The sequence below is a fragment of the Hemiscyllium ocellatum genome, chromosome 15, assembly GCF_020745735.1.
Source record: "Hemiscyllium ocellatum isolate sHemOce1 chromosome 15, sHemOce1.pat.X.cur, whole genome shotgun sequence".
Lineage (NCBI taxonomy): Eukaryota > Metazoa > Chordata > Chondrichthyes > Orectolobiformes > Hemiscylliidae > Hemiscyllium > Hemiscyllium ocellatum.
Window position 1 is genome coordinate 7,507,063 of NC_083415.1, and position 24,694 is coordinate 7,531,756.

A 24,694-nucleotide genomic window follows, 5' to 3' on the forward strand; every position below is an offset into this window, starting at 1 on the left:
AAAAAGAGAAAAAAAGAAGTATTTGGTCAGGAAACACAGTACGCCATTTTAAACAGAACTGAGGAGAACTTCTCTCACTCAGAGGGTGGTGGCCCTATGGAATTCACACAAGGCTGCAGAGGTCAAGTCAGTGGGTATATCTAAGAAAGAAATAGGAAGATCACTCGAAAACAAAGATATGTGGGGAATGAAGAGTGAATAGGGGTATGGTGTGGAGATAGGGGATCACGTATGATCTTGTTGATCAATGGGCCGAATGGCCTACTCCCACTCTGCGTTTCTATCATCTTAACACTTCACTATATTTATTAAAAGTAATACAATAGATGCTCATATTTATATCGAGTGAAATATAACACAAGTGGGTTGAAGCAGCAGGAATATCTGCCGAAGTGAAAGCTAAGAGTTGCTGGGAGCATTTCTGGGCAGAGGAATGTATTGGTCTTGGAAGAAGCACAGTGAGATTTATTAAAATGATGCTTGGATTCAGAGGAAGAATATATGAGGAGGGAATACACACACACCAGGGTTGTGCTAACTGGACTGCAATTTCCCTATGAATGGCACATCCCCATCAGAGACCCCCTACTTGCCCCTATGAATGGTACCTCCCCATCAGAGACCCCTATCCTGCCCCTATGAATGGTACCTCCCCATCAGAGACCCCTATCCTGCTCCTATGAATGGTACCTCCCCATCAGAGACCCCTATCCTGCCCCTATGAATGGTACCCCCCCATCAAAGACCCCTGTCCTGCCCCTATGAATGGTACCTCCCCATCAGAGACCCCTATCCTGCCCCTATGAATGGTACCCCCCCATCAAAGACCCCTGTCCTGCCCCTATGAATGGTACCTCCCCATCAGAGACCCCTATCCTGCCCCTATGAACGGTACCTCCCCATCAGAGACCCCTGTCCTGCCCCTATGAATGGTACCTCCCCATCAGAGACCCCTGTCCTGCCCCTATGAATGGTACCTCCCCATCAGAGACCCCTGTCCTGCCCCTATGAATGGTACCTCCCCATCAGAGACCCCTGTCCTGCCCCTATGAATGGTACCTCCCCATCAGAGACCCCTATCCTGCCCCTAAGAATGGTACCTCCCCATCAGAGACCCCTATCCTGCCCCTATGAATGGTACCTCCCCATCAGAGACCCCTATCCTGCCCCTATGAATGGTACCTCCCCATCAGAGACCCCTATCCTGCCCCTATGAATGGTACCTCCCCATCAGAGACCCCTATCCTGCCCCTATGAATGGTACCTCCCCATCAGAGACCCCTGTCCTGCCCCTATGAATGGTACCTCCCCATCAGAGACCCCTATCCTGCCCCTATGAATGGTACCTCCCCTTCAGAGACCCCTATCCTGCCCCTATGAATGGCACATCCATATTTATAGGCCACATTGTGTTTCTCCAATATTCTTTCTCCCTCACTCTCTCTGTCTCTGGAGGGAGACTCTGTTGAACACTCCCAGAATAACTATTCCTTCCACACTACTTAGCCATGACACATGGGAACATGAGACATAGTTGTTGGAGCATGCCATTCAGGTCCCCGAACCCTTCATTGCTCAGACTGTTGAGCATCGGAGTTGATACTTTATGTTGAAGTTGTACAGGGCATTAATGAGGCCTCTTCTGGAGTTGTGTGTCCAGCTCTGGTCTCCCTGTTATATAAAGGATATTATTAAACTGGAGAGGGTTCAGAGAAAGACTTACCAGGATGGTTCTGTGAATTGGGGGTTTGAGATATAAGTAGAGGTTGGATAGGCGTAGGAAGTTGAGGGGTGACCTTATAGAGATTTATAAAATCATGAGGGGAATAGATAATGTGAATGGCAGATGTCTTTTTCCTGGAGTGGGGGATTCAAGACTAGGGGGCACCTTTTTAAGGTGAGAGGAGGAAGGTTTAAAAAGACATGGGGACAGTGGGCGGCACGGTGGCACAGTGGTTAGCACTGCTGCCTCACAGCGCCTGAAGACCCGGGTTCAATTCCCGACTCAGGCGACTGACTGTGTGGAGTTTGCACGTTCTCCCCGTGTCAGCGTGGGTTTCCTCCGGGTGCTCCGGTTTCCTCCCACAGTCCAAAGATGTGCGGGTCAGGTGAATTGGCCATGCTAAATTGCCCGTAGTGTTAGGTAAGGGGTAAATGTAGGGGTATGGGTGGGTTTCGCTTCGGCGGGTCGGTGTGGACTTGTTGGGCCGAAGGGCCTGTTTCCACACTGTAAATCTAATCTAATCTAATCTAATCTAATCTAACCTTTTTACACAGAGAGTGGTTCATGTGTGGGATGAACCTCCAGAGGAAGTGGTGGATGTGTAAACATTTAGAGGGATAGGGGCTAAGCACAAGCGCGTGAAACTAGTTTAATTTTGGATTATGTTCGGCATGGACTGGTTGGACCAAAGGGTCCGTTTCAGTGCTGTATGACTCTATAACCTGCTACAACATTCAATATGATCATGGCGGGTCACTAGTCACGTACTTCTGAACTACCATCTTGATGAACCCTCACTCAGCTGGTCCATGTCTCTTTGAAGAATCTCTGTGTTCTCTTCATTGCTGCACTCCTGCCTTGCTTCATGTCATCAGGAAACAATGACCTAGAGCACTCTAACTCTCCCTATCTGACAATTATGGTCAGCGTGGATTGGTTGGACAGCGGAGTCTGTTTCCGTTCTGTATGGCTCTCTGACTCGATGTCACTATCTAACTCACCTGAGCTCATTTCCTGCATGTCAAACTGGGAAACGATCCACTCAGATTCTGGGGATCTGAAATAAACCGGAAAGTGCTGAAGGATCTCAGCAGGTCTAGCAGTATCTGTGAAGTGTGAAACAGAACAAATGCCTTGAGTCCAGTCTGGCATTTCTTCAGAACTGAAGAGAGAACTGGGAAAATATTGGGTTTTAAACTGTGGGGCAAGTGGAACAGAAGGGAAGGTCAGGGAAAGGTTAGAGGGTGAGGGAGACTCATGATGACACAAGTCCCGGAACAAGAGCTAATGGGAGAGGGAATAGCTGTGGGGAAAGATGGAGCTAGGAGCAGAGGAGATGGTAAGGGTGGATTTCTGCTGAAAATAAAGTCAAGATAAAACTGACCCTGTGTCGGGATAGTTCCTCCCTCCTCACTATCCAAGGCCCGAGACTTCCAGGTGAAGCAGTGATTTACCTGCACTTCACCCAATCTAGCCTACTGTATTCGCTGCTGACAAAGTGGTCTCCTCTGCTCTGGGGAGATGAAGCTCAGACTGCTTTGTGGAACACCTCCGCTCTATGCACAAACATCGTCCCGACCATTTGACAACTGCACCTTGTTCTCACACTAACATTTCTTCCATCAATGACGGTTACTCATCGGGGCGTTTAGCGATACAGAGTCATAGTTGGAATTTGGGCACTCAGGATCTCACTCAATGTTTGTACAAACTAGAGGGGCTGAATGGTTGTTCCCGAAACCTGGCCAGGAGGAATGTCAGATCAGGAATGGGATGGGCAATTTTGCATTTCATTATCAGATGTAGCTCGTGACTGAGTGGAATGCTTGCTTTCCACAGGAAAACCTGGGATCTGTCCTCGGAGGCATGGTGGAGTTGGAGTGTGTGCTGAATACTGTACGGATGACAGTGACTGCCCGGGAGATGAGAAGTGCTGCAGTAATGGATGTGGCCATTCATGCACTGCTGCACAGAAAGGTAAGTACAACACGGTGTGGGCGGCACGGTGGCACAGTGGTTAGCACTGCTGTCTCACAGCGCCTGAGACCCAGGTTCATTTCCCGCCTCAGGCGACTGACTGTGTGGAGTTTGCACGTTCTCCCCGTGTCTATGTGGGTTTCCTCCGGGTGCTCCGGTTTCCTCCCATAGTCCAAAGATGTGTAGGTCAGGTGAATTGGCCATGCTAAATTGCCCGTAGTGTTAGGTAAGGGATAAATGTAGGGGTATGGGTGGGTTTCGCTTCGGCGGGTCGGTGTGGACTTGTTGGGCCGAAGGGCTTGTTTCCACACTGTAAGTAATCTAAAATACATAACTGAGGTAAGCCCTCAGTACTTACAACTGTAACCTGTATCTTGTGTGTGGTGGTTCCTTCAAGGCTGAAGTGACATGGATGGGAAAAGCCATCGTTTTGTGTATTGACATTAAAATTGGTTTTGGTGACATCAATTTTGTAAAAAAAGCTTTTGCATAAACCTTATTGATGGCTGTTGGAAATCCAAATATACTACATCTACTGGTTCCCCTCTATTAACCCTCTAGTTACATCCTCATTAAAAGCTCAAATAAATTTGCCAGTTTCTTCTAAGTCTGTCAAGGCAAAGGGAGTGTCTTATGTTGTTAAAGTATTACACTCAGTATTGCCAATTTCTGATTTCGTCTCCATTGTGTACACACAGTGAAACCAGGAAGATGCACTCTGCCTCGGGGAACAAAGATGTGTGCCGAATTTTGCCAACACGATGGAGACTGCCCAGCGGAACAGAAATGCTGTAAAACCACTTGTGGACATGCCTGCTCCGAACCTTGTTAGATGCATTCCTGAGCCCTGTCAGCATCTCCCTGAAGTATCGTTATCGCTGTAGCATGACCCTGTGTAATCCCTGCTGAAATATTGTTTTGCTGAAATTGTACCAGAGCTTTGCTGAAGCCCTGACAGAGTCTGATAACATTGGAATAATATTGGAATTCCTTCAGGAGCATTTCTGGAGAATCCAGAGGTTCACTGTTGCAGCCAATCAAATCACCTTTTTCCTCTTCAGTATAAATTGTTGTGATAGTTTGAAATTTGACATTCTTGCATTTAATCCTGACATGTAAGTGACATGTCTCTCTTTTCAGCAACAGCTCTGTATTATCTGCAAATGTTGATACATGTTTTCATTTACATACTTTTTCTAAGTTTTGAAGAACTGAAGCCCCAGCACTGAATATTACAACACTGCATTGTTGTGCAGTGCACTGATGATTGTCCCAATTATCCCGACCCTCTGCTTCTTGTCGATTAATTAATTCTCTACCCTTACGTTAACATGGAACCCACAATTTTATAAACAAAGCTTTTGTATACATCTTATTGAATGCCTTTTGGAAATCCAAATAGGCGACATCTACCTTTCCCCTCTATTAACTCTCCTAGTTGCGCCCTCAAAAAATAAACTTGAATACATTTGTCAAACATGATTTGTCTTTCTGGTTGGGAACTTTGACAGCGGGATGAGGTTTCTGGTCATTTAGGTCAGAGCTGAGGGGACATTTCCTCACTCTGAGGCCTGTGAATCTTTGAAATTGTCACCCCAGAGAGTGCTGGATGTTTGGCAGTGCCACAAGTCTGGGATTCTGTGATATTTAAGGCTGATGTTAATTTCTCTCCCAGGGTTTTGAGGAAAATTGTGGAAAAGTGGTGTTGAAGTCATAACTGTACTGAGTGGGAGAGCACAACGGAGGCCGGTGTAGGCTATTCCTGTGCTTTCTCTTTGTTCTGATATTCTCAAATCATTTTACCATTACAGATGGACTAAATGATACTACGTCACCAACAATTTCACCAGGGAGGGCATTGTGCAAGAATAGGTGCATGGGCTGGAAAGCAATGGGTAGCAGAGGCCTCAGTGATGGAGTACGCTCTGAGTTATACCTTAGTGGCTGACCCTCAGTGTAGTGCTAGGGGAGGGCAGCAGTGTCGTACATTCTCCAAGTCAATGTCTGACCTTCATAAAACACCCAGAAAAGTTAATTTTCTGGTCATGACAACAAAACGGTTGGTGCTTCGTTACTGAAGAGAAATTTACTGCCACGTTTCCTACCTTTGACTTTGAAAAACATGTCATTGACTGTGAAGTGATGGCACGTGCTGAGGTTATGGAAGTGGCTTTAGACATGGACTCAGGGGTTCTGGCCCAGGACACTGGATAGACTCCAACAGATACACCAGGGGACCCCTAGGATATGGGAACACCCTCACCACAGGGTAAATACCCGAGAGGTGGGAAGTCCCAAAGGGAAATATCCCATGTCCGAAACCCTCAGAAATTGTCCCCAACTCAGAGAATTCAGACAATCCTCACAAACTTCCTAGAACAGTCAGTGGAGAGATGTTACATGGATTAAAATGTCTGTTGAGCCCCAGACAATAACAAAATGGACCCAATGAATCCCCTCACACTGACCCTCCCCCTCGCTGAACCCACCCTATACTGACCCACCACTGAGCCATCCACACTGGCCATCCCCCACACTGACCCTCCCCGACACTGACCCCCACCCTCACACTGACCCTTCTCACACTGACCCACTGACCCCCTCACACTGACCCCTGACCCCCCACACTGATCCCCCCCACACTGACCCCGAACCCCCCTTGACACTGACCCCCTCACACTGACCCGTCCCCCACACTGACCCCTCCCCTACACTGATCTGCCCCATATCCAGTCCCCTCCTGACACCCTACACAAGCTTGCCACCCTCCCCCACCCTCCTGCTGCTTTGCTCCCTTCTCCCCTTAGACCCTGACCGCCATCCCCACCATGTCCACATTCTTGCCCTCCCTCCCACTCCCTCACCATCTCACTGGCCAATCAACCCCCTTGTTCCCTTTTCCTATCTGCCATCATTACCCCTCAGCTCACTGCTGTCCGACTCCCCAGCCCCTCTACTTACTCACTACTGTCCTCTGACTGTCAAACAGGTTAGTTTCGATATTTACGCTCTCAAATACTGCAGCAACTGCTATGAAAAGGGGAGTTTAGGTTTTGCAGGCAAAAATGAGCAGAGAGACAACCTCAGGCAGACTCTGGCCTGTGTAAATAGTCTCTGGGGCTCCAGCTCAAGAAATAGGTTATAGTCCAACAGGCTTATTTGGGAACACTAGCTTTTGGAGCGCTGCTCATTCGGCAGATAGTCTGCACAACCACTTCATGAAGGAGCAGCGCTCCGAAGGCTAGTGCTTCCAAATAAACCTGTTGGACTATAACCCTGGTGTTGTGTGATTTTTAACTTTATCCACCCCAGTCCAACACCGGCTCCGCCACATCAAGAAATAAAGACAGAGAATATGGTTTCACTGTCCAGCCACTTTCCTCAGCTTTCTGAGCATATCCATCACAATAAATCGACTAAAGAGTACAGAAAGGACTCTACTAATACATTGCGTTAACCACAGGGCTTCCTGAGACAAAGAGGGGGCTGTTTCGAACATGAAACCACATGGAATTCCTGTCCCAGCTGTTTCAAGTTAGACTGGAGGTCTGGCCGGGATCACAGTCGCGATTGACTATGCTGACTACATTCCTTCAACACTCCCACTGAGATGGCCATGCTCTCATAGAAAGAGGCAGACTGTAGGAAGCTGTCACACAACAGGCTGAAGTTAACACGTAAACACCAGCCGTGAAGGCAGAGAGGAACAGAAAGCGGGAAGAGAGAGAGAAAAGTTGTTTCAGTGAGAGAGGATATGTGCACCAGTGATAAAGTGGAAACTTGAGAGAATGAGAAAGTTTGTGTGAGTAAGCATAACTGAATGAGAGTGAGAAAATGAGAGACTGTAATAAATTGAAAGAGCCTTATTGACAGGTGTGTGTGTGTGTGTGTGTGTGTGTGTGTGTGTATGTATGTGTGAGAGAGAGAGACACACACACACATTGGGAGTGAGAGAGACACCAAGTCTTAGAGAAACTGAGGAAGAGTAAGTGAAGGTGATTGTAAGAGAGAGAGAGAATTAATGATGGAAAATGTCGTTGACGGATGGGGAAGGATAATGAAAGAGGGAATGTGTGAAAGTGCTGGAGAGGGAATGAGAAAGTGTATGTTTGAAAGGTGGAGCAAGAGAGTGGTAGGTGAGAGGAAGGAAGAGGGCTGAAAGAGAGAGTGTGATAGAGTGGGAGTGAGTGTGAGAATGTAAGTGACAGCGAGAGTGAGAAGGTGTGAATGCACAGAAGTTTTGGCTCTGGAAGGGCAACGGTGGTGTAATAAGGAGCCAATCATGATGAGCCGATGTGACTAGAATCAGAGAGGTGTCTGGCTCGATGAGGTGTGTAAACAGAAAACTGGGGCAGACCAGGAAGACCTGGAGGGTGAGACAGGCTTTAGAGGGAAGGACTAACCCAGGGAGACCATACTGAGTGAATGCATAACGTGAAGGAATGAGAGAAGCAACTACAAAGAGGCAGGGTCTGTGTCATGAAGGAAGAGGGTCGCACATGTTAGAGGGGAACTTGACCTCTGCCCTTGACCCTGATCTGACAAAGGCGGGTGGTATCAGTATGATTTTGACTCCTACAAGGTCTTATCTTACAATAGACCATTTCATTCAGGAAACACTGGTCGCTTAGAGTTATTTGGGATTGAGGTGAAAATGCCTCAATCACCTTTGGAAATGTACAGAGAAGGAGATACAGCTCAGAACAGGTTCCACATCAAGGACACCCCACTGAGTGGAATAAAGTATTCCTCTAAGTCGTTGTGGGGATTCTCAGTGGTGAGTTCAAAAGAACAGGTTACCCCTACACTGGGAGACCCCTGTCACATATCTGCTGGATAGACAGCATGGCTAAAGGGATCAAAGGGTATGAGGGAGAAAGTGGGAATGGGGGACTGAGTTGGAAGGTCAGCCATAATCGTGGAGGATAGTGGAGCAGGCTCAAAGACTTGCTTGACATACTCCTGCCCTTATTTCCTATGTTTTGATGAGGGGGTGACCAGGTTACATTCCAGGACACTTTGTGGGAAATTTTAACCAACTTACAATAGTGGGAGGACATGCCTATAGATGGAGAATCACACGTTATGATGCAGTGATGATACTCATGAACATAGTACTTAAAAAAATACCAACACACTGATCACAGGACATAACATAACAGCCCCTGTAATCAAAGATGAAATAAATCCTGAAAAAGATATGCATGGTTGCATAAACACATACGTTGTCTATCCAACAATTATCCAGAGTTTACAAGATTGACATTTCAAGCTTCAGTGGAATGCTTGGATCTGTTGATGGTATACTTACCTGGAAAGGTGTGTCTTGTTACTCTTGTTTACCAACCCCATTGCCTTGTTGCTGATTTCTAATATCAAACATCATCTTTGTCACGGTGTTCTTCATTACCATTATCATTGATTGGTATATAGGAGAAAGTGAGGACTGCAGATGCTGGAGATCAGAGCTGAAAAATGTGTTGCTGGAAAAGCGCAGCAGGTCAGGCAGCATCCAAGGAGGAGGAGAATCGATGTTTCGGGCATAATAATCCCTTCCTCAATCCTGAAGAAGGGCTTATGGCCGAAATGTCGATTCTCCTGCTCCTCGGATGCTGCCCGACCTGCTGCGCTTTTCCAGCAATTGATTGGTATCTGCCATACATCGGTCTGAACTGGCCTCTCTTCCTTCTCAATATAACACAGTGATCAGTAATAACTTTGTGCCACCCAGGCTGGTTCTATTTTGTAGTAACCTTTGTGGGTATCTCGGTGTTTCTAATTCCCACCCTCTGCCCGGTGAGCAGTTTTTGTCGTTTCCACCTGCTCACTGGCCATGTATCTCTTTCACTCTCTTGTGCCGGTGGAATGGTTAATGAACTGGTTCCTGAACAAAGTGGTTCACACTTGCCTTCGGAACAAGGGTTGTGGCAGGAGTTGGTAATGGTGCAGTCACATGTCATTGAACATCCTGATCCAACTAGACTTACAGTACTAACCGTCTCCTCCATTTAATCCCCATCTGTCCCTGATGCAACATGGATCTGATATCTTGGTGCAAAACTTCTGGCATTAGAACGAGATAAAGACTTGTACTAAATACATCTCTGTGCAGCCAAAATGAACAAATCTTCTCTGGCATTTCTTTAACACTGTCAGTCCAACCCTAGATAGTCAGTATCTCTTATCGTTACTCAACTTCAGCAGTTTCTGATTTTAACTGTTCACACTGGCTCTGGCCAAAGTGTATTAGATCATATCACCACACCCAAGTGCTTGCCTGTCAATCAATAAGACCATGTGCTTTAAATTCCACTTTCCCTTCTACCGATAGTCAGCTGTGGTCCCCTGTTTAACAAGAATCAATCTATCTCTATCTCCCTAAATTTAAAACCAGTGCCCCTAGTTCTCAATGTACCCAGAAGAAGGTATCTCCTTTCCATATCCACTTTGGAAAGAGATTTGAGGATCTTCTACACTTCAGTCAAGTAACCTCTCCCTCTGCTACAAGGTGGGTTCATCTAACTTTCCTCATAAGATAACTCTCTCATCGCAAGTATCAATCCAGTAAACCTCATCTCCACCTCATCTCCAAAGACATTCTTCTATATAAGAGGAGACAGAAACCGCAAACAGTATTCAGGATGTGCTCTCACCAATGCCCTGTATAACACCATTACTTTGTTCAATCCCTCTCATAATTAAGGTTTGATTTAATTTATTATTGTGATATGTACGGAGATACAGTGTTCTGTGTGCTATCCAGAAAAATTAGACCTTACTTAGCGAGTTTTGAAAAGATTTGTAGCTCAGGTTGAGGTTCCAAACATAAGCTTGCTCACTGAGCTGGCAGGTTCATTTTCAGATGTTTCGTCACCATACTAGGTAACATCTTCAGTGAACCTCCGGATGAAGCACTGCTGATGTTTCCTGCTTTCTATTTATATGTTTGGGTTTCCTTGAAAAGAGGCCGACAAGAAACTATTCTTGAATCTGTGTTTTCAAACTTTTATATCTTCTGCCCAATGGAAGAGGGTGGAAGAGAGTTTAACAGGGGTGGGAGGGGTCTTTGATTATTTTGGCTTCTTTCCTGAGGCAGTGGGAAGTCTAGGTGGAGTCAGTGGATGGAAGGTTGGTTTGCATGATGGACTGGGCTGTATTTACAACTCTCTGTAATTTCTTATGGTCTTGGGCAGAGCAGCTGCCATTCCAAGCTGTGATGCACTTGGAGGTACACCAATGAAAATTGGCTAGTGTGATTGAGGGCATGCCACGAGCTTTCATTTTCCACACTGGTGTCTGCTGGGTTGCCTTATGAAGCGCTTTCTGGAAATCCAAATACCTTGTTACAAGGGATTCCCTTTGTCTGCAACAGATGTTAATGCTTCAAAGAACTCTGGTAAAAACTAAGACAATACCAGACAGACTTTTCTCGATTACAGTGGGTATTTCTAAACGTGCAGCTAAGCGGAATGCTTTATAGTTTCTTGTTTCCTGCCTGCCGCGTTGTCTGAACAAAAGGGTTACATTTGCTACTCTCCAGTCTGATGGACAATTTCCTGAATCTAGGGAGTTGTGGAAAATTAACATCAATGTAGAGACTACCTCATTACCTCCTCTTTTATGATCAAAAGATGAACTTCACCTGAACCCAGAGGGTTATCAGCCTGAGCACCATTTCTTTGGTGACTATGGTCCTGTTAATTTTCACTCCCCCTGCACTTGAATGGCATCTTGAACAATGGTCAGTTGGTACATCTTACAGCCCTCACATGTTACATACCAGATCAGACCACCCAGTTCCCCCCTAAAATAATTTAAGAACGAACCAAGCCTCTGACACTTTCTTAATTTCAAGGCAGATGTGAAGTGCCGTGTTCCCGATGTGATGTGACTGGTCAAACTACTCAATGTGAAGCAAAAACACTATTTACTTAAATAATATTTATTTCAAATTCAAACAAAGGAAGAGGAACTTAGAATAACTTAGCTCTATTCGAAAACTTAACCAAATAATAGATACAGTACCTATTACTAATTAACTGCTCTGATGTCGTAACGTTCCATAAACACATTCCTTGGCGAAAAGGAAAATTCAGACACAGATTCTCACATACAGTTCTCCAATCCAGGAGGAAAAGGCATTAAGAGAAGATTCATGCAGAGTAGCAGCCAGGTGACATTCAGTGAAGCTTCCAATTCTGTTGTGAACCCAATAACTTCTGGTGTTACTGAGAAAACCAAACCCAGACCTCCTGATCTGTGAGAAGTAGCTACACCCAGTTAGACTGCTAAAAAAAACCCCAAGCTGGTTATTCCAGTGGTTCTGGTAAACTGCTTGGTGCGTCTGCCTTACAAGCTTTTTTCAAAACAAAGAAAAAGACAAATTAACTTCTGAAAATAACAGCATTGTCACACAAGAGAGAACTGCATGCCTTTTCAAGAATTGCAGAGGCTAACACTCCTGCTCTCTAAGTCCCCTCAGCTGCCTCATGCACAGTCACAGCCTGCTGTCCCTAACTTAAATGACCCCATCCTAAGAGCTGTGCTCCCCTCCTTGTACAAAGAATCCACATAACGCCCCCATCTCAAATGCATTGCAGGGTTCAGCCTCCAGCTCATCAATCCTGAGACAAAGCTCCTCAAACATGCTGTTTATCCTGGATTATAGTGATAGACAGGGCCTCCCACATACACTAGCATTGACGCATCTCCTCTCTAGTTCTCTTTAATGAGTTTGAATTATTTAATCACAGACTTATGTTGCCTTTTACGGATTTTATTAACCTTACCACCTATTAGTGTATTATGTTAAAATGTATGAGTATTAAAGACTTGAGTCCCTTACCAGACAGTGACCAAAGATGAAGTCTCCTTTATCTGTTGTAGAACAAAAATCAGCCCTCTGCCTCTATCAGCCAGAGAGTCGTAGTTTTACCTGCTCCTGTCAGGAATGCTGACTGCCTGTCTAAGTATCCTCACCATATCTGCTCTTCTAGGTGCTGCTGTCGCCCTTGGGATCTCCTGTTATCTATTCCTCCAGAAACATCACCATTGAGAATGTCTTCAACTTCATAGTCAAGGATATCAATGTGTGGATCAAGTGGAGTAACTTAGTTTTCGTTCAAAGTTTGTGCGAAGATTTGTAGCTCGGGCGCTTGTTGTAGTGGTTCTGTTCGCCGAGCTGGAAGTTTTTGTTGCAAACGTTTCGTCCCCTGGCTAGGAGATATCATCAGTGCTCTGGAGCCTCCTGCGAAGCGCTTCTTTGATGTTTCTTCCGGTATTTATAGTGGTCTGTCCTTGCCACTTCCGGGTGTCAGTTTCAGCTGTCCGCTGTAGTGGTTGGTATATTGGGTCCAGGTCGATGTGTTTGTTGATGGAGTTTGTGGATGAATGCCATGCCTCTAGGAATTCCCTGGCTGTTCTCTGTCTGGCTTGCCCTATGATAGTAGTGTTTTCCCAGTTGAATTCATGTTGCTTGTTGTCTGAGTGTGTGGCTACTAGGGATAGCTGGTCGTGTCGTTTCGTGGCTAGTTGGTGCTCATGTATGCGGATTGTTAGCTGTCTTCCTGTTTGTCCTATATAGTGTTTTGTGCAGTCCTTGCATGGTATTTTATAAACTACATTAGTTTTGCTCATGTTAGGTATTGGCTCCTTTGTTCTAGTAAGTTGTTGTCTGAGTGTGGCTATTGGTTTGTGTGCCGTTATGAGTCCTAAGGGTCGCAGTAGTCTGGCTGTCAGTTCTGAAACGCTCCTGATGTGTGGTAGTGTGGCTAGTCCTTTTGGTTGTGGCATGTCCTCATTCCTTTGTCTTTGTATGGTATTGTTAACCTGTCCGAGGGTCCGATGTCATCATCCTTCGATGAAGAGTTCCTGAATTGACACATTAACTCCGCTTTCTTCCCATGGATGCTGCCACACCTGCTGAGCTTCACCAGCAGTTTCTGTTTGGCTTGTAATCATAAAACCTTAAGACTATAAGATATATGGCATGATAGCTCAGTGGTTAGCACCATTGCCTCACAGCACCAGGTTCAATCCCAGCCTTGGGTGACTCTCTGTGTGGAGTTTGCACATTCTCCCCGTGTCTGCGTTGGTTTCCTCCGGGTGCTCCGGTTTCCTCCCACAGTCCAAAGATGTGCAGGACAGGTGAATTGGCCATGCTAAATTGTCCATAGTGTTAGGTGCATTAGTCAGAGGGAAATGGGTCTTGGTGGGTTACTCTTCGGAGGGTCAGTGTGGATGTGTTGGGCTGAAGTGCCTGTTTCCACACTGTAGGGAATCTAATCTAATATAGGAGGAGGATTAGGCCATTTGGCCCATTGAATCTGCTCCACCATTCAATCATGGCTGATATGTTTCTCAACCCCATTCTCCTGCTTTTTCCCTGTAACCCTTTGATCCCCTTACTAATCAAGAACCTATCTATCTCTGTCTTAAACACACTCAGTGACTTGGCCTCCACAATGCTCTGTGGCAATGAATTCCACAGGTTAACCACCATTTGTCTCACTGAAAATCTGCAGAGGGGCATAGATAGACTAAGTGAGAGGGCAAGGGTCCGGCAGATGGAGTACAATGTTGGTAAGTGTGAGGTCATCCATTTTGGTCGGAATAACAGCAAAATGGACTTTTATTTGTTATGGTATGGGGTAAACCCCTCTGCTAGTTTAACCCTGACACACAGGGAAGGTCACCTCGTGCCACAATCTGTTAACATTCAGGACTATCCCAGAGGTCACTATTTAAAGTAAAAATTAACAATTTTAGTCTTTAACTCCAACAGAGCACATTAAGTCAACAGTTTTTAAATTAGATTACCCATAGTGTGGAAACAAGCCCTTAGGCCCAACAAGTTTACACCGACCCGCTGAAGGGTAACCCACCCAGACCCATTCTCCCTCCGATTAATGCAGGTAACGCTACGGGCAATTTAGCATGGCCAATTTATCTGACCTGGACATCTTTGTGACGGTGACCAGAGGAAACCCACGCAGACACGGGGAGTATGTGCAAACGCCACACAGACAGTTGCCAGAGGTGGGAATCGAACCTGGGACCCTGGTACTGTGAGGCAGCAGTGCTAACCACTGAGCCACCACAGATTGGCCAAACTGGAATTTGTTTTTGCTCCATGGAATTATTTACAACTCCTTTCTCTTAAATCTATCTTTTACCTCCCACTCCACAACACTGGTCCGATAAAAAAAATCCCGATTAAGATTTACAAAACATATTCAAATTTCAAAACCAGCCAGCTGTCAAATCTCTTTGTATCTTCCTCTGAAGATTTCCCTCTGTCGGCTTTTCTTCAGTTTTCTGCTTCATAGGTCCTTCCTGTGAACAGTGTGGTGCTGGAAAAGCACAGCAGGTCAGGCAGCATCCGAGGAGCAGGAAAATCCACATTTCGGGAAAAAGCCCTTCATCAGGCAAAAGCCCTGCTTCTATTCCTGATGAAAGGTTTTTGCCCGAAATGTCGATTTTCCTGCTCCTCGGATGCTGCCTGACCTGCTGTGTTTTCCCAGCACCACTCTAATCCAGAATCTGGTTTCCAGCATCTGCAGTCCTTGTTTTTACCTTTCCTATGAACAGGTATCTTTCAGAGAGCTATTCCGCTAGGAGCCTATTGGTTCTTGGCAGCTCTTTGTAGATCTCCTCACTAACTATTCACAATGTTCGGTTTCATTGGTTTGATGTCAACCCAAACAGTAAAATTCAAATTCAATTGGATGTGGGGCATAATTTAAACTGATTGGCCAAACTGGAATTTGTCTTTGTTCCATGGAAACACAACTCCAGCTTTGTTTTGACTGACTGCTACATTTTTACTTTGTTCAGGACACTCTGTACTTTCAGCCAGTCCTTGCCAGCTTCTCTCTCTCTCTCTCTCTTACAGGTACAGTACACCTCTACCCTTCATAACATATATAGATAGTGAAAAGTTGCGGCATGCTGCTGTGCAGTTGGACCTTGGTGTCCTTGGGCATGAAACACAAGCCATTGGTTTGCAGATGCAGCAGGTAATTAAGAAGGTAAATGGAATATCGTCTCGAGGGATGGAGATTAAAAATATGGAGGTCATGCTGCAGTTATTTGGGTGCTGGTGGGGCCACACCCAGAGTCCTGTGTATTGGTTTGGTCTGCTTACTTGAGAAAGTTTTGTTGGAATTATGGTGCTGAAGGCAGAGCTAGAGTCAACTAACAGAAGTCTATTGTAGGTATGCTTACTAACCTGATGTTCCAGGGATGAGTGTAGGGTCTGGGAGGTGACATCTGCTGTGGATCTGTTGCAATGATAGGTGAACTGCAGTGGCTCAAGACAATCTAGGAGGCTGGAGTTGATGTGTACCATTACTAACCTCCTGAAGTACTTCATAATGATGGATAGATGAAAAGTCCTGTTCTTTTATAGTTTATGTTAAAGTTAAGAGTGTCACAATAAATAGTGGATTTTTTTTAAAAAATGATAATGAAGGAACCTGGTGAGGTTGTTTTTTATATCCTGAAGAGCAAAAAGCTGGAAACTGTGACACTGGGAATAGTGGGATCTCAATTCAGTTCACTACCTCAATGGGTCATATCACCAGGGATGGTGATGATAATGTCTAGGACATTTTCTGTAAGGTGTCATTCTGTGAATAGGACTATGTCAGGCTGTTCCTTGAAGAATCCATGAGACAGCTCTCCCAAATTCCGCACTGGTCCCCAGGAGGTGGTAAGGAGGACTTTGTAGGTCAGTAAGACTCAGATCATTGTTGTAATTTCTGAGCTCAATGCCAGAAGGTCTGTCGGTTTAGACCAGGTGTTCTGTCTGGGTAGCCCATTTCAGAAGGCAGTTAGAAGGCAATAACATTGCTGGCGTCACACAGCTAGACCAGGTACTCTTTGCAGATTTCCTTCCCTAAAGGACATTAGTGAACTTGGTGGGATTTACAACCGACAACAGTCACCAGTAGACTTTCAACTCCAGCTTTTATTGAATTCAAATTCCACTATCACTCCCGGTATGTTTTGAACCCGGGGTGCCCAGAAAATGTCTGGTGTCTCTTGATTACAAATCCAGCCGCAATGCTGCCATGTCAATGTGTAAAACGAAGCTTTGGTTATCACTTCCTCCCATTCAGGGATTGTAGCTAGACCAGGACAGCCCCTAGTGAATGTCAGTTACACGAGGGCTGCAGGCAACTGTTGATCTGGCTCCTGCAGTGAAATTGGCAGCAGCTACTAAACCTCACCTTCATGCTTTGGTACCACCTAACTGCCATCTCTGATACCGGGCATCACTCATAGATTCTCATCCTGTGGCATTATCTTAAAGAACAGCAGAGGAGTCCATGGACAATGTTTATCTATCAATCAACATCATAAAAACATCTTGTTCCTTCAATATTGCAATGTTGGTTTTGGGGACTGTGCCGTGCTAAAACTGGCAGTCATGTTTCCCACGTCATGGCAGGAACTACAGTGTGACAGGTATTTCTTCGGTTATGCATAAAACGTGCTGAGATTGTGAAAGTCTCTTCTTTCAATCTCACGCTAACAGCCAGATTTATAGCCTGCGCATCCATCCTCTCCCCTTCAGCTGTTATCAGACCATAAGTAATCCAAATGTTACATTCTGTTCTGAAACCACTATCCTGTGCTCCAGGGAGCCCTGCTTCCTCTTTCATATCAACCTCTCCCAGGTTTATGTCAACTGGTCACACTCACACTGTAACTGCTCTGGGAGCTGGGAGTGTGTGAACACTGAGCTCTGTGTTGTGAACAAGGTTTTAAAGAGAGTGAGAGCAAGAGTCACTTTGTTTGTAGTGTCTCTCTCTCTCTCTCTCTCTCTGTCTCACACACACAGACAACGCACACAGACACATGCCCACATAAACACACTCATATACACACAGAGACGCATATACATGCACATACATAGAAACACACACATCCTCAAAAACACACACACAGACCCACAAGGGCACACACACACACACACACACACACACTTACACACATATAGACTCACGCCCACAAAAACACACACACACACAGGTACACACACACACACACACACACACACACACACACACACACACACACACACACACAGATCCACACACGGACACAGACACGCACACACTATCGGGATGAGCTGACAGTGAGCTACGGAGCAGGAATTTGTCACTGCAGAGAGAATGTAACCCACACAACAATGGAAGCCAGCTGGAGAGGCTGGCAAGTGCTCTCACACCATATTTGGAATTGTGTGCTGATCTAACTGGCATGTCACCTCGCTATTTCCTACTCACTGGGGCCCAGTGACTGATAAGTGCATCGAAGCTGGGCCACTGAGGGAAGCCAGTGAGTGAGGCTGGGACATCCCACGGTCTCCAAGGCACCATGACGACAGTAAAGCAGCTGAGGGACACGTATGGCAACAACCTGCACAGCAGCGATGTCAACGTGGTCAGCATTAAACCTGGACTGACAGAACAAGGGGGAACATTGTCTATCACCAGGACAGAGGACAGAGCTGGAGCAGCGGTTCCAGGCCAGGGGACAGCCTGGAGAAGGAGGTGGAGGGGAGAGAAAGCCAGTTGCAGCACCTGAGAGTCTCTGTCAGGATCTCTAATCAATTATTGGGCAGCCTGAGGATAACGTACCAGCAAAATGACTGCAGGATAGGACTGACTGACTGACTTACAGAGCAGAGTGCATTACCTCGGGAGACAGAGATATCACAGAACACCGAATCAGACCAGAGGGAGTGCCACCTGGAAACAACAGCCCGCAGGATTGACAAGGTACAGAGTGGATCCTGAGCTCAGGGGAAACCCAGGGAGCGGGTAACGGTGTTCATTATCATATGGGCATGAGAGATCTCCAACTGTTGAGGAGGTTCCTGTCAGAGAGGACTGTATAAAGGGAGGATCTAACCTTTAATTAAACAGGGAAAGAGGAAGGAAGGGAGCTGGGTCGGTGAGCAGCTCAGTTTCAGATCCAAATATTCCAACAGTTCCTACATTACAGCGGGGACGGTACTTCGAAAGCAAACTTTAGACATTCAGAGAGTTGAGAATAGGACTAATTAACAGATGTCTCAAGCTAATGGTTAGTCAAGACTGACTTTCCAATTGTGTGTCACACCCACAGTATTGACCCTCTGACAGTGCATCACGCCCTCAGCACTGACCCTCTGACAGTGCAGCACTCCCTCAGTGCCGACCCACCGACAGTGCGGCGCTCCCTCAGCACTGACCCTCTGACAGTGTGGCACTCCCTCAACACTAATCCTCCAACAGTGCAGCACTCCCTCAGAACAAGCCATCTGATAGTGCGGCATTCCCTCAGTACTGACCCTCCGACAGTGCAGCACTCCCTCATTACTGACCCTCTGTCAGTGCAGCACTCCCTCTGCACTGACCTTCCGACAGTGCAGCACTTCATCAGCACTGACCCTCCGACAGTGCAGCACTCCCTCAGTACTGACCCTCCATCAATGAGCACTCCCTCAGTACTGACCCTCTGACAGTGCAGCACTCCCTCGGCACTGACCCTCCGACAGTGCAGCACTTCCTCAGTACTGACCCTCTGACAGTGCAGCACTCTCTCAGTACTGACCCTCTGACAGTGCGGCACTCCCTCAATACTGACCCTCCATCAGTGAGCACTCCCTCAGCACTGACCCTCTGACAGTGCAGCACTCCCTCAGTGCCGACCCACCGACAGTGCGGCGCTCCCTCAGCACTGACCCTCTGACAGTGTGGCACTCCCTCAACACTAATCCTCCAACAGTGCAGCACTCCCTCAGAATAAGCCATCTGATAGTGCGGCATTCCCTCAGTACTGACCCTCCGACAGTGCAGCACTCCCTCAGCACTGACCCTCTGACAGTGCGGCACTCCCTCATTACTGACCCTCTGTCAGTGCAGCACTCCCTCTGCACTGACCTTCCGACAGTGCAGCACTTCATCAGCACTGACCCTCCGACAGTGCAGCACTCCCTCAGTACTGACCCTCCATCAATGAGCACTCCCTCAGTACTGACCCTCTGACAGTGCAGCACTCCCTCGGCACTGACCCTCCGACAGTGCAGCACTTCCTCAGTACTGACCCTCTGACAGTGCAGCACTCTCTCAGTACTGACCCTCTGACAGTGCGGCACTCCCTCAATACTGACCCTCCATCAGTGAGCACTCCCTCAGTACTGACCCTCCGACAGTGCAGCACTCCCTCAGTACTGGCCTTCCAACAGTGCAGCCCTCCCTCAGTACTGACCCTCCAACAGTGTAGCACTCCCTCAGTACTGACCCTTCGACACTGCAGCACTCCCTCAGTACTTACCCTCTGACAGTGCAGCACTCCCTCAGTACTTACCCTCTGACAGTGTAGCACTCCCTCAGTACTGACCCTCCGACAGAGCAGCCCTCCCTCAGTACTGACCCTCCAACAGTGTAGCACTCCCTCAGTACTGACCCTCCGACAGTGCAGCACTCCCTCAGTACTGACTCTCCGACAGTGCAGCACACCCTCAGCACTGACCCTCTAAAACTCAGGCACTCCCCTGCACTGCACAATCTGCCACAATTATATGCCCAATATTTGAAGCAGGGTATACAGTTGGAAACTGTGTCATCTGTTTGGTGCCTGATTGAGGAAACTATGCAGCAAAGTGATGGGGGGAGGGCTGCAATTGTTGAAGCAGTAGATCTCTTCCCCCACAGTCACACAGGGGGGAGACAGGAGATCCCACACAGTCACACAGGGGGGTGACAGGAGATCCCTCACAGTCACACAGGGGGGAGACAGGAGATCCCACACAGTCACACAGGAGAGAGACAGGAGATTCCCTACAGTCACATAGGGGGCTGACAGGAGATTCCCCCACAGTCACACAGAGGGGAGACAGGAGATCCCTCACAGTCACACAGGGGGGAGACAGGAGATTCCCTACAGTCACACAGGGGGCAGACAGGAGATCCCCCACAGTCACACAGAGGGGAGACAAGAGATCCCTCACAGTCACACAGGGGGGAGACAGGAGATTCCCTACAGTCACACAGGGGGCAGACAGGAGATCCCCCACAGTCACACAGGGGGGAGACAGGAGTTCAGTAAAATTATTGTCTTTGTGTTTGAGATGTGCTGACTGTCAAATACTATAATTAGAGCTGATTTATTTTCCAAACAATGGACTTGCAATTGGTCACTGAGTCACGGAATTGAGACTTGGGAACAATCATGTCAACTGATACTTTCCAAAGTAAACACTCTGCCCATTTTGAAATATTGTACTCTCCGGGCCGTTGTATGAAATAATTTTATATTTATTCTTGACATACGAATAGGACCAACATTTAATGTCCATTCTGAAACTTCCAAACAATAACGGAATTCCTTGCCAGACAAGTAGTTGACACAACTTCAGTAAACGTTTTTAAAGCTCAGATCGATTTGTTTCGAAGAGTGAAAGTATGAAGGGTTACAGTGAGAGGGCGGGTAAGTGGAGCTGAGTCCATGAAAAGATCAGCCATGATCTTGTTGAATGGTGGAGCAGGTTTGAAGGGCCAGGCGGCCTACTCCAGCTCCTAGTTCGTATGTTCTTGTTGTCTCATTCCAGAGGGTAGTTACGAATAATTGGAGTGTAAGCCTGGAGTCAGACTGGGCAATGACATAGTCACCGAATCATAAATCTGTACGCCATGGAAACAGACCCTTCGGTCCAACTCACCCATGCTGACCAGATATCCTCAATTAATCTAGCCCCATTTGCCTGCGTTTGGTACATATCCCTCTAAACCCTTCCTATTCACATACCCCACAAAAGCAGTAAGGTTCTTTTCTAAAATGATACACCACTTAGGTTATAATACTGCGACAGTTCTGTGATCACTTTACCCCTCAGACTCTCAAAGCCATGTTAGGCTCACACTACAGACTCAAATGCACCTCCTGCCCCCATAGCTCCTGATGTAGTCTGCTTTCAAATTCTATGTGCAGCATCTAGTGATGTTTCGCAAGGTGAAAGGTGCTATATAAATTCTGAGTTGTTGTTTTAAAAGGACTCATTAACAGGCGTTAGATCCCATCTCATCACATTGTGTCACACCAGTCAGCTGTGAGTAACAGGGAGGTGGTGGAGATACATTGATGACAGAGTGCACACCCTGAACAGGATTGAAATCTCGGAGTTGTCTTAATTTCTCCTCTGGATTCTACATTCAGCTCAACAGGGTCACGTTCCCCACAGCTGAGACGGGCACCCCCACAACATTACCCTCCTCCTCAACAGGGTCACGTTCCCCACAGCTGAGACGGGCACCCCCACAACATTACCCTCCTCCTCAACAGGGTCACGTTCCCCACAGCTGAGACGGGCACCCCCACAACATTACCCTCCTCCTCAACAGGGTCACGTTCCCCACAGCTGAGACGGGCACCCCCACAACATTACCCTCCTCCTCAACAGGGTCACGTTCCCCACAGCTGAGACGGGCACCCCCACAACATTACCCTCCTCCTCAACAGGGTCACGTTCCCCACAGCTGAGACGGGCACCCCCACAACATTACCCTCCTCCTCAACAGGGTCACGTTCCCCACAGCTGAGACGGGCACCCCCACAACATTACCCTCCTCCTCAACAGGGTCACGTTCCCCACAGCTGAGACGGGCACCCCCACAACATTACCCTCCTCCTCAACAGGGTCACGTTCCCCACAGCTGAGACGGGCACCCCCACAACATTACCCTCCTCCTCAACAGGGTCACGTTCCCCACAGCTGAGACGGGCACCCCCACAACATTACCCTCCTCCTCAACAGGGTCACGTTCCCCACAGCTGAGACGGGCACCCCCACAACATTACCCTCCTCCTCAACAGGGTCACGTTCCCCACAGCTGAGACGGGCACCCCCACAACATTACCCTCCTCCTCAACAGGGTCACGTTCCCCACAGCTGAGACGGGCACCCCCACAACATTACCCTCCTCCTCAACAGGGTCACGTTCCCCACAGCTGAGACGGGCACCCCCACAACATTACCCTCCTCCTCAACAGGGTCACGTTCCCCACAGCTGAGACGGGCACCCCCACAACATTACCCTCCTCCTCAACAGGGTCACGCTCCCCACAGCTGAGACGGGCACCCCCACAACATTACCCTCCTCCTCAACAGGGTCACGTTCCCCACAGCTGAGACGGGCACCCCCACAACATTACCCTCCTCCTCAACAGGGTCACGTTCCCCACAGCTGAGACGGGCACCCCCACAACATTACCCTCCTCCTCAACAGGGTCACGTTCCCCACAGCTGAGACGGGCACCCCCACAACATTACCCTCCTCCTCAACAGGGTCACGTTCCCCACAGCTGAGACGGGCACCCCCACAACATTACCCTCCTCCTCAACAGGGTCACGTTCCCCACAGCTGAGACGGGCACCCCCACAACATTACCCTCCTCCTCAACAGGGTCACGTTCCCCACAGCTGAGACGGGCACCCCCACAACATTACCCTCCTCCTCAACAGGGTCACGTTCCCCACAGCTGAGACGGGCACCCCCACAACATTACCCTCCTCCTCAACAGGGTCACGTTCCCCACAGCTGAGACGGGCACCCCCACAACATTACCCTCCTCCTCAACAGGGTCACGTTCCCCACAGCTGAGACGGGCACCCCCACAACATTACCCTCCTCCTCAACAGGGTCACGTTCCCCACAGCTGAGACGGGCACCCCCACAACATTACCCTCCTCCTCAACAGGGTCACGTTCCCCACAGCTGAGACGGGCACCCCCACAACATTACCCTCCTCCTCAGTTTACCCAAACCAGCTGAGACAGAGCCCAGAAAAACAGAAACAAGGGAACTTTTGGCTTTAGATTTCAGTCACTGGGGACAAATCCCCCTTCTGCATTGCAGCTGAGAACTCCTCATTGATATTTCAAACTATATATTCATGTCATTTAAACGACTGCACACACCTTTACTTTTAATCTTGATGTGGGTGCCCCTGGCTGGGCCAGCACTGATTTCCTGTCCCTAGTTGCCGCTTGAGAAGGCGGTGGTGAGCTGCCTTCTTGAACCACTGCAGTCCACCTGCTGTGGGTAGACCCGCTGTACCCTTAGGGAAGGAATTCCAGGATTTTGACCCAGTGACGGTGAAGGAACAATGATATGTTTCCAAGTCAGGGTGGTGAGTGGCTTGAAGGGGAACTTGAAGGTGGTGGTGACCCCATGGATCTGCTGCCTTTGTCCTTCTTAGATGGAAGTGATCGTGGGTTTGGAAGGTGCTGTTTGAGGATCTTTGGTGAACTTCTTGTAGACAATATGTACTGCGGCTACTGAGCATCGGTGGTGGACGGAGTGGGTGCTTGAGGAAGTGGATTGGATGTTGATCTGATGGATGCTTTGTACTAAATATTGTCATGTTTCTTGGGTGTTGTTGGAGCAGCACTCATCCAGGTAAGTAGGGTATATTCCATCACCCTCCTGACTTGTGCCTTGTAGGTGGCTTTGGGGGGGTCAAGAGATGAGTTGCAGCACTCCTAGTCTCTGACCTGCGCTTGTAGCCACTATGTTTATGTGGCAAGTCTCATGTGGCAGTTTCATTCCTTCGTTCTGTTTCAGAGGACAGATAAGAATAAACTATTACTATAATTCTAGAGTCGTATGCAGGCGGAAACCACTCGTAGAGACACTGTTTCATTGATGGGACGTGATCCAGGTGAATGTGGAGAGATACTTCACCCTCGGTGATGTTCGGCGTGAGAGTGAGCGAGAGTACCGTCCCAGATCCAGACAAGCTGCTGAATCTGCCCTGTGTGTCATTGGTGGCGGCTAATGCCAACGGGGCGTTTTTAATATTATTCACTCACAGTAAGAGGGCATCACTGGCCCGGTCAGCATTTATTGGCTTATCCCTAATTTCCCAGAGGGGGCAGGTAAGAGTCAACCCCATCTCCAAAAGTGATGGCCCAGAACCTCTCTGCACACGGGCTTTGAG

The 24,694-nt window shown here is 47.7% G+C and overlaps 1 protein-coding gene across 1 annotated transcript in view; it reads left to right on the plus strand.

The window, feature by feature from the left end:
- The window catches only part of LOC132822639 (keratin-associated protein 5-1-like), a 189,506-nt gene extending 184,329 nt beyond the window's left edge, over positions 1 to 5,177 (plus strand). The window contains exons 9-10 of the mRNA XM_060835885.1: positions 3,563 to 3,700; positions 4,399 to 5,177. Coding sequence (XP_060691868.1) covers positions 3,563 to 3,700; positions 4,399 to 4,532 — 272 coding nt within the window. The 3' untranslated portion in view covers positions 4,533 to 5,177. The remainder of the gene's footprint in view (positions 1 to 3,562; positions 3,701 to 4,398) is intronic.
- The last annotated feature ends 19,517 nt before the right edge of the window (positions 5,178 to 24,694 follow it).